This window comes from Marmota marmota, unplaced genomic scaffold (genome assembly GCF_001458135.2).
Source record: "Marmota marmota marmota unplaced genomic scaffold, marMar, whole genome shotgun sequence".
NCBI classification, from domain to species: Eukaryota; Metazoa; Chordata; class Mammalia; order Rodentia; family Sciuridae; genus Marmota; species Marmota marmota.
In genome coordinates this window covers 7,374,471-7,385,179 of record NW_026000205.1, presented here as the reverse complement: position 1 = coordinate 7,385,179, position 10,709 = coordinate 7,374,471, and the positions used below count along the sequence as shown (strand labels likewise).

The 10,709-nt window shown below is 41.2% G+C and overlaps 1 protein-coding gene across 1 annotated transcript in view; it reads left to right on the top strand.

The window, feature by feature from the left end:
* The window catches only part of LOC107151737 (cytochrome P450 2G1-like), an 8,638-nt gene extending 2,622 nt beyond the window's left edge, over nt 1-6,016 (top strand). The window contains 6 exon segments of the mRNA XM_015497113.2: nt 835-995; nt 1,243-1,419; nt 3,007-3,148; nt 4,225-4,412; nt 4,620-4,761; nt 5,449-6,016. Of these exon segments, the coding sequence (XP_015352599.1) occupies nt 835-995; nt 1,243-1,419; nt 3,007-3,148; nt 4,225-4,412; nt 4,620-4,761; nt 5,449-5,630 (992 nt within the window). The 3' untranslated portion in view covers nt 5,631-6,016.
* The last annotated feature ends 4,693 nt before the right edge of the window (nt 6,017-10,709 follow it).

Genomic DNA, 10,709 nt, shown 5'->3' with positions numbered 1-10,709 from the left:
TTCTTCTCCTTCTTCTCCTTCTTCTCCTTCTTCTCCTTCTTCTTCTTCTTCTTCTTCTTCTTCTTCTTCTTCTTCTTCTTCTTCTTCTTCTTCTTCTTCTGTTCTTCTCAGTGCTGGGAATCGAACCCAGGGACTCATGCCTGCTAGGGAAGCACTCTACTACTAAGCTGTACCACCAGTCCTTCTTTTTAAAATATGGCCCTTACCATTGCTTTCCTCCCAAATCTGTGACTCATTTTTTCTTTTTTAAGTCATAGATAGACACAGTACCCTTTTCTTAATTTTTTTTTAGTTGTCAATGAACCTTTATTTTATTTATTTATATGTGGTGCTGAGAATCAAACCCAGGGCTTTGCACATACTAGGCAAGCACTCTACCACTGAGGTATGACCACAGCCCCAGATACAATACGTTTTTTAAAATTTATTTTTATATGGTTTTTAAGGATCACACCCAGTGCCTCACATGTGCTAGGCAAGCATTCTACCATTAAGTACAACCCCAGCCCCAAATTTATGACTCTTATCCACAACTGCATGTAAGCAACAATGTAACAAAGAAATAATTAAGCCTCACCAGCATTTATTGAGTGTTAAATCCATGTTGGGCACTGTGCTAAGCATTTTGCATGGATCATAACATGGAATCTGCATGAACAAATGAGGTGGTCTTTAAGCCAGTTTCCAGATTGAGAAATCTAGACTCAAACCCCAAAATGAGCTAATTCACATATACTATTAAGCAGTAGATACAAGACCCAAATCTACCAATGGATGATTCCACATCCCTGATTACTAATTTTCACCTCCAACATAGACAATTTCCATCACCAGGTGCCCCCATCGATCCCACCTTCTTCCTAAGCCGTACTGTTTCCAATGTCATCAGTTCGATTGTCTTTGGAAGCCGCTTTGACTATGAGGACAAGGAATTCCTAAACCTGCTGCGGATGATCAATGAGAGCTTCATAGAGATGAGCACCCCCTGGGCACAGGTACCACTGGTCACTTCTCTGCCCACTTCCAGTCTGAGTTCAATAGGCACTTGCCTGTACCTCACTTAATCTTCCCCACAGCCCTGGAAGACAACTATCAATATGCCCAAATCTCTAGGAAGCCAAAAGCCACACCTGGTTCTCAGACCCAGCACTGCATTTTGAGCCCAGCTCCCTGAATCTAGACACAACCCGCCTGGTGACCAGTACCCACTCCTAAATAATCTTCTTTGCCTGTTCCCCGCAGCTCTATGAGATGTACTCAGGAATCATGCAATATTTGCCAGGAAGACACAAACACCTCTACTATATGATAGAGGATCTTAAGGACTTTGTTGCATCCAGAGTGAAGATCAACGAGGCATCCCTTGACCCCCACCATCCCCGAGACTTCATCGACTGCTTCCTCATCAAGATGCACCAGGTGCTTGCTTCCCTCCCCCAATACCCTTCTCTCATCTCCTCCGGGTATCTGCACCTTTAAGCCCCTCTGCAGAGGTTGGGGCAAAAAGAGCAAGTACTCCCATGCTTCACTCTATCCATAGATGGGATACAGAAATTATGAAAGTAGAAACTCTCACAACCTTTAAACTTTTTTTTTAAGTTGATGAAATAAAATTTATTTTTATTGACATGCATTAAATGCATATATTAGTGGGTGATCACTGGTGTGATATTTCCATACATCATAAGGCAGGCACTGATCAAATTCAACCTTTCTTTTCCACCCACTTCTTTCCAATCACTAGTAATGACAATTCTTCTTTCTGGTTGAGTTTTTAGCTTCTACATGTGAGAGAATATGCAGTATTTGTCTTTCTGTGTCTGGCTAATTTCATTTAACATAATGACCTCTGGTTTTATCCATTTTGCTGCAGATGGAAGGATTTCCTTCTTCCTTGTGGATGACTAGCTTCCCATTGTATATGGATATGGTACCTTTTTTCTATCAAAAATAAGATTCAAATCCAGAAATTTTAGTAACAAGGAAACTGAAAATCTTACATTTTTCCAATCATATATGCCAGAGACTTAATGGTTGTAGAAAAGCAGAGTGAATCTTTAGCATTTTCGAATTTGGGAAATTTAGAAGCTTAGTTATTTTTAAAAATATATTTTTAGTTAGATGGACACAATGTTTTTCTTTTATTTGTTTATTTTTATGTGGTGCCAGGGATCAAACCCAGTGCCTCACACATGCTAGGCAAGTACTCTACCACTGAGCCACAACCCTGGCTCCTCGAAGGTTAGTTTTTTTAAAAATTGGAGCTCAATCTTTAATAATTTTAAAGTCTTAGAGATGTAAAAATTTAGAGGCTTAATACGTTGTATCATTGATTCTTAGAATTGTAGACATCTGTAAATTTCTATTTTTATCTTATAGAACCTTAGCCCTTGGATATGCAGATGCTAACACACAACAAGTGGGTAGGGGAAGAATAGAAATTCACTGGATTAGACAAAGGGGAATAAAGGGAAGTAGGGGTGGATAGGAAAAGAAAAGGCAGTGGAATGAATGGGACATAACTTTTCTATGTTCATATATGAATACATCACCATGAAACTCCACATCATGTACAACCACAAGAATGGGATCCTAATTAGAATAAGTTATACTCCATGTATGTATAATGTGTCAAAATATACTCTACTGTCATGCATATCTAAAAAGGACAAACAAAAAAGTAAATAGGAAAAAAAGAAACTTAGTACTTAGTAGTTTAAAATTATAAACTCTAATATTTATAATTATAAACTTCAAATCTTACAAGGCACTGCTCCCTTCTCCTCTCTCCTTCTCTGTCCACTCCAGCTGCAGTGCCCTCTGCCCTGTTCTTCCTCTAACACACCAGGATCAGGACCTCAGCTCCTGCCTCAGGATCTTTGCTCTGGTTGTTTCTTCTCCCAGCTTGGCTTACCCATCTATTGCCTTTTCAAAAATGCCTACACTATTCACAGGGAGAAAATAAAGGCTTAAGATGGTAGCTATTTATTATCTCCTCACTTTCAGGAAAAAAATGATCCCCACACAGAATTCAACCTCAAGAATTTGGTTCTTACCACGCTCAACCTCTTCTTTGCGGGCACAGAAACAGTGAGCTCCACACTACGCTATGGATTTTTGCTGCTAATGAAGCATCCTGAAGTGGAAGGTGAGTGTCCTCCCGGAATGGCCCATCCTATCTGGCACCTCCTGGTCCTACCAGGACATAATCTTGAAAATTTAGGGTTCCACAACCTTAGATAACTCTTCACCCTTCAGAATGCCAGGACATGGGATCTTGAAATCTCTGGTTGGGGGGCCACTAACCCAGCCTTCAACTTGGTGTCTGTTGTAAGAGGCAGCTTCAAACCACATACATGTGTTACCTTAAAGTCCTGGAGTTCAGAAGTTCAGAGAGGTTTGACGAGGCTGAAACCAAGGGGGAGCCTTTTCCAGCATTAACAGCTTCCTCTTTTGTATTTCTGGGATCGTGGCTCTTTCTTGCTGCTTCAAGGCTAGTAGTGCAGATCTCTCCTTGCCTCCTCAGCTTCCATGTCCCCTTTTCCTACTCTGGTCCTCCAGCCTCTCTTATAACAGACACACGTGATTGATTATACTAGGGCCCTTCTGGATGATCCAGGCTAATCTCTCCCTCTCGAGATCCTTTATTTAATGGCATCTGTGACACCTCTTTTGTCCTTTTGTTGTCCTTTATTACATAACTTTCACAGGCTTCTGGGATTAGGAGGTATAGACGTCTTTGATGACCACAATGGAGCTGAAGGTATTGCCAAAATCAAATAGAATCCATCTTCATTCGGCTACAGTCTGGTCTGGTTGGTAACTCTAGTCATGAGAAATTTGTTTGTCACTTACAAAAAAAAAAATCTCCAATTTGGACACTCTTTCTAGTGTGGCAATTTGAACCAAGCCAAAGCCTTTTTTTTGGTTAAAAGGCTGTTTGTGGAAGCCCAGCCGGAAGCAGGATATTGGCCTGCTCATCTGTCTTCCTTGGCTCATTGGTGTTTCCACGTCCAGGTCAAATGCTCCAGCTAGCATCCAGGCTGGAGGCCTGTGCCTCCCAGGGTCTGATGGACATTTCTTGAGTACCACTGATGTGTTGGTTGTCAAGTGTGGATGATGGCCTTCACCTCAGAGCTCATTTGCTGGAGATTCTTAACTTCGTGTCATTCGCAAACAGAAGCTCCTCCTGCCCTCCCTGTCTTATTTTCTGCCTTCTTCCAGACAAGATCCATAAAGAGATTAACCAGGTGATTGGCCCCCACCGGATGCCACGTGTGGAAGACAGGGTCAAGATGCCTTACACAGATGCTGTCATCCACGAGATCCAAAGACTGACAGACATTGTGCCCATGGGTGTCCCCCACAATGTCATCCAGGACACTCATTTCCGAGGATACTTTCTGCCCAAGGTTTGGTCACACTCTCACTGTTTCATTCTCCATGGCACCCTTCTCTCCACGTGGTCCTCCCTTCCATGGATTAACCAGGCCTGACCCTGCTTAGCTTCCAAAATCAGATGAGGTCTGGTGGGTGCAGGCTAGTATGGCTGCAGACTCTTGGTTCACCACCCCCTGTCCAATACTGATTTCTTCTAATTGCTCCCCTCTTCACCCCAGGGCACAGATGTCTTTCCTGTGATTGGCTCAGTCCTCAAAGACCCCAAATACTTCCGCTACCCAGATGCCTTCTATCCTGAACACTTCCTGGATGAACAGGGATGCTTCAAGAAGAATGAGGCCTTCGTGCCTTTCTCCTCTGGTAGGTTTCAATGTATGGGTTTCTCCAGGGACATTTTAGAACCTTTTCTTGAAGCCCAAGTCAGAGTGGAAGCTGAAGACTATGTACTGAAACTCTCAAATCCTAAAATTCCTGAATCAGAGAATATTAAAACCACTGGCTCTCGTGTTTAGAAAAAAAAATGTTAGAGTAGAGCAACAAAATTTTCCTATTAAGAACCAAATACAAAATATTTTAGTTTTTCCCAGCCTTGTGATCCTTGTCTGAACTACTCACCCTTGCTATTGTACTATGGAAGTGACCATCAACAACACTGAAACAAATGAGCATATGTGTGAGCCTATGAAATTTTATTTATGGACACTGAAATTTGAATTTCATACTTTTGAAAAATCTTTGAGGAACTGAAATGAAGAGAAGTTTGAAATTCTTGGGTCATTTAGAAACTTTCCATTGGAATCAATGGAATCTGAGGCAGAGAGAAGTAGCTGCCAGTGTTGAGCCCTTCTAAGAAGCAAGTCCTAGCTGAGCATGGACAGGAGGAGCCCACTGAGTCTTGCTAATGACCCTATAAAGTGGACACAGTCATGACTCTTGAGATGCTGATGAGGCAGCTGAGGCCCACTGGGGTGATCAGGCCAGATGCCTCCCAGGCCCTCAGTACCTAGCAGATATGACCTGACCTCCCACCCTGTTCTGTGCCTGCAGGAAAACGCATCTGCCTGGGGGAGGCCCTGGCCCGCATGGAACTCTTCCTCTACTTCACCTCCATCCTTCAGAACTTCTCTTTACGTTCACTGGTCCCCGTGGCAGACATTGACATCACTCCCAGGATGTCAGGCTTCGGCAACATCCCCCCAACTTACAAGCTCTGCCTTGTGGCCCACTGAGCGCCCCCTACTGGCCAGGCAAGACCAGTCTGAGAGCTGAGCTCTTCTTCTTGCTCCCGGACACACCCACCCTCCTCATGTCTCCAAATTCTCCCCATAACCCTAAGAGAAAGCACTCTCACTACTGTGATGGGACCACAGGTCAGAGGATGATATCCCAAAACACACAGCTGTATGTCTTTGTTTTAGAAAAGCTACAAAGTGCCCAACATCTGGCACAAGCCCATAGGTTTAAGTTCACAGTTTCCTCTGCCTTGTTTCTAGCTGCAGCAAACTTCTGTAGATTCTGTCTTTATGTTGTTCCCTTGCCTGAGCCCTGATAGTGATCATAATATAGTTCACAATCTTTTCTGGTTTATTTTGATCTGCATTCCCCCCAATAAAATCAACACAGAGCTCAAGACTGTTACATATAGGAAATTTATTGTGCATTGTGTGAAACAGTATATAAAGTACAGAAAACCACCTGAAGTGAGCTTTTGGACTTCCTCATCACTGGTCATCTTCTCTGACAGCCCCATCTCCAGGGACTCCTCACTTGTTGGGCCACCACATGAGACATTCTTGCCTCGAGTATCTTGAGTGGCATTACTCTCCCCACCATAACTTTTTTGCCATCCTCACTCTCCTGATTGCTCTGATCAAACACCAAATTCTGCACACTACCCATTCCATTTTGAAGGTAGTTCAGTTGTTCATAGCCTATTATTCCATTTCTAAACTCCTGATGAGTTATTTTATTTATTCAACCAAAACGTATCAAATATCCAACATGTGCTGGCACACCCTTCATGGACGTAGTATCTTTCAGTGAAAAATAACTGATAAAACTCTCGCCCTCATGGAGCTTAGGTGCTAGTGCAAAAGGTTGACAATGAAGCATAAAATTTGATGATTTTAAATAGTAAAGGTTGCTATGTGTTGGAACATAATTGGTCGGCTTACAAAATCAATGAGAATTCTGGAAAAACGGACTATGAACAGAAATAGGAAAAAATGAAGCTCTGATAGAACCATCCAGTAGGGGATGCTGCCACCTCATTCAGCCCCAGTCATGAACACCACAGCCCAAGACTAATGACCTCTGCTGCTGCTGAAGACAACTTCTTGTTTGTGTCTGTGTTTTTGTGTCACACCCTCAATGTTCTAGGCAGGATAATTCAATTAGCCACATTTTAAAGCCTGGGGGCACAGGATGTGGTGAGGATGAATAAATAGTTCTTTGAGTTGTGATGGGGGAGCAAGGACTTGCCTTTGATTAGGGATATCATAATAGACATGCTTACAAAACCAGAAGGGAGTTTTTTAATTTTTAATTTGTTTTAATTAGTTATACAAGACAGTAGAATGCATTTATGCACTTTGATATATCATACATAACTGGGGTATAATTTCTCATTTTTATGATGTATAATAAACACTAAATGCCCTTCTGCACATTATGTGGATAGGGCCCCCTGGGAAGCAGAGGTTTAGTTCCAGGCAGGAGTGCATCTTTTTGTGGGGCTGGGGTTGAAAGCATGTGAAGGAAAAAGAGGAAGGAAGGAGAAGCGTTCAGGGAAAGTCTCCAGACCGAAGTGCAGATGTGACAACTGTGGACAGCATGAAGAGAAGACAGAGCTGGGCAGGGAGGGACCCAGACCACCATGCTGAGACAGTGGACTCCCCAGTCATCTCAGAAGTACCTCTCAAGTGAAGACTGCTGTTAGGAGTGTCTAGGATTGGGCAGAACGGGCTGTGACCGACACCTTGGCTTATGCTCAGTTCTGTCCAAGCTGCCTTAGAAGAACCCAAATCTGCTCCAAGCTCAGTGGGTCCTGAAGATGCTGCAGCTGGGGGCTCACATGCTCCTTGCTGCTGAACGGCAAGTTCTTTTTCCTGCATCGCTGCTGCTGTTTCTTCTCCTCCTCCTCCTGTTCTTTTTTTGGTGCTGAGGATTGAACCCAAGGTTATACTACCACTGAGTTACATTCCAAGCCCCCCTCATTTAAAAATATTCTTTTGTTCAAACATTTTTTATCTTTTGTGGTGCAGGAGATGAACTCAGGGGCCCTGTACGTGCTAGACAAGTGTTCTACCACTGAGTGACTCCCCCAGCCCCCACCAGACCTTTTAATTTTTTTATTTTGAGCCATGCTTAGGGCTTCACTAAGTTGCTAAGACTTTTCCTCAAACTTGTGATATTCCTGCCTCAGCCTCTGGAGTTGCTGGGATCACAGGTGAGCACCAACATGCCTGGCAAATGGCAAGTTCTTGAATGAAACTCCAAATGGTGCATCTCCACATCTGTGGCAGACACAGATGTACAAAAGCTGTCATCAAACACTAGACGCAGTCCCTGACCACAAGGACGTCACAGTTCAGGACATTAGTTTCTTGTATGAGGGACATTCAGTAAGAAGTACATCATTTAATCTAACAAATAGAAAAAGCCAATTTACATAACAGAAATAATACAGAGGCAGAAAGAAACCTCACAGATGATTTTGATGATTGTACAAATTGATCATTGAACATCGTTTTTCTTCAGCAGGATGCTGATGGGATTGTCAGATATCAAAGAGGTGGAAGTGTTGCCCTGAGGGATGGCTCCTCTATACAGGTAAATTTTGTTCCTCACAGTGCTGTCCAGGAGACCTGGAGGTTCTAATTGTGGAGAATGTGAAGGGCTCTCTCTGGCCCTGTCCTTAGCACCCTCCTGTCAGTTCGCTGGCACTTGGATATCACAGTTTGTCATGCTGCTTCGCCATGAGACAGGTTGGGCCTTTCTTTTTGAAGTTCTGTAAATTTAAGGTGCCACACTATGGTTTCGTGTTTCAGTCTTTGATTACCGAGGACTGGACTTTTGTGTGTTTATGTATATGCTGCATTTGAACCTTAATAACCTGTGAATTAACTCCTTGTCCATGTGGTTCCTCTACTGTCAGGATATCTCTCACTGACTCTAAGTTGTTTCACAGTTAGGAAAGTATCTCATTTTGGGGGGGTGCCAAGCATTGAACCCCAGGGGCACTCAACCACTGAGCCACATCCCCATCCCTTTTTATATTTTATTTTGAGACAGGGTCTAGCTAAGTTGCTCAGGGCCTCACTCAGTTGCTGAGCCTGGCTTTGAACTTGCAATCCTCCTGCATCAGCCTCCCAAACTGCTGGGATTACAGGCATGTGTCACCTTACCTTGCTGGTAATCCCACTTCTGGTGGTGGTTAACAGGATTCTACCTAATGCTCTTGCTCTTGAATTTTCATTTTTTTAAAGTTATTTCTTCTGAAGTGAAATGACTTCTAATTTTTCTTTTTCTTTTTTTAACGAGCTATCTCTAGTTTTAGAAAAGCTTTTCCTTCTGTGCATGTGTTCATCTCACCATTCCATTAGTTTTTCTTAACACCTCAGGTCTCTGATAGATCTAAGAAGAGTTGTTGATTTTCAATTTGTTCAGTTTTTTTCTTGTGTGGATACGAGGGATAATTTCTAACTCCTTCTGAACATTTACATTTATTACATTTTAAATAATTCAAACATTTGATTCAATTATTGGAAACATTTTAAGTAACTTTGGAACACTTGGAGATGTGAATCTATCTTTTCAATTTTAAGTTTTATAAAATCTAAATAGAGATCAAGTACTTCTAATGAAAATATAGTGTTCAAATTAAGATGTGCTTAGAAAGACATGACAAAATGTTTTCTCCCAAAGACTGAGAGCAAGACATGGATGTCTGATTTCACCACACCTTTTTAATATCTTACTGGAAATTCTAGCTAATAAGGTAAAAAAGAAACAAAATACATACAGATTGGGAAGAATTATTCTGAGAAAAATACTCAGATTATTGGATTGTCTGTGTAATATATCCAAGAAAATATACACAAAAAGTTTCTAGAACAAATGAGTTTACCAAATCCCAGGACACAAGATCAATGTACATATGTGTATGTGGATACACACACACACGTTTGTGTGCCATGTGTGTATGTGTACCATATATGTATACATATATATACACATACAGACTAGCAAAGGAAACTTGGAAATCAAAAATTTAAAAACAGTACCTCTATTATTTGGGCCTGGAAGTCACTCAAATGCCCATGTGTTAAAGCTTGATCTTCACTTTGGCATGATTAGTAGGTGATGGAAACCTTGGAGGTGGGACCTAAATGGAAATCTTAGGTCATCAGGGGCATGTCCTCAAAGGGGATTATGAGACCCAAATCTTGATCTTTTTCTGTGCTTCCTGGACACCAGGAGGCGAGCAGCTTATGCCACCACATACTCCCCACCATCATGTGCTGACTCTCCATAGGTTCAAAGTAATCGGGCCAAATGGCAATAGGCTAAAACCTCTGAAACTATGAACCAAAATAAATCTTTCCTCATTTTCAATTGATTATCTCAGGTATTTTGTTAAAGTAAAGCAAAGTTGATAACTAAAGTACCACATACAACAGCCACAAAAAGTGAACACAAATTAGAGTATAAATGTTGAAAACTACAAACTACTGGTGAAAGATATTAAGAAGCTTAAATAAACACAAAACTGCATATGATTTATCATATGCAGAAATTAGAATGAATATTCAATATTGACAAAATGTTAATTCTTCAGAAATTATAGATTTGATGTAATCCAAATCAAAATCCCTACAGTATGTTCTGTGGATATCAACAAGTTAATTTCAAAATGTACATGGAAAAGCAAAGTAATTTTGAAAAAGAAAAACATGGAAAACACATACTTTCTGATTTTAAGATTTACTATAAAGCAATAATAACTAAATATGATGTTAGTGAAAAGCTACACACATTGATCAATAGAATAGAAGAAAGAGTACAGAAACAGGCCCACATACATGGCAAATTGAATTTTGAAAATGTGCAAAGTTAATTCAATGGAGGAAGCACAGCATTTCTACAAACAATCCTGGAAAAACTGCACACCCATATTCAAGGTATTCTTGATCCAATATAAAACTACAAACTGGTTAGAAAAAAATGAAGATGTGTTTAAATCATATCATTCTTTGACTCACCCCTCAAATTAATATCCTTCTTACATGTAAAATATATTCATTCCA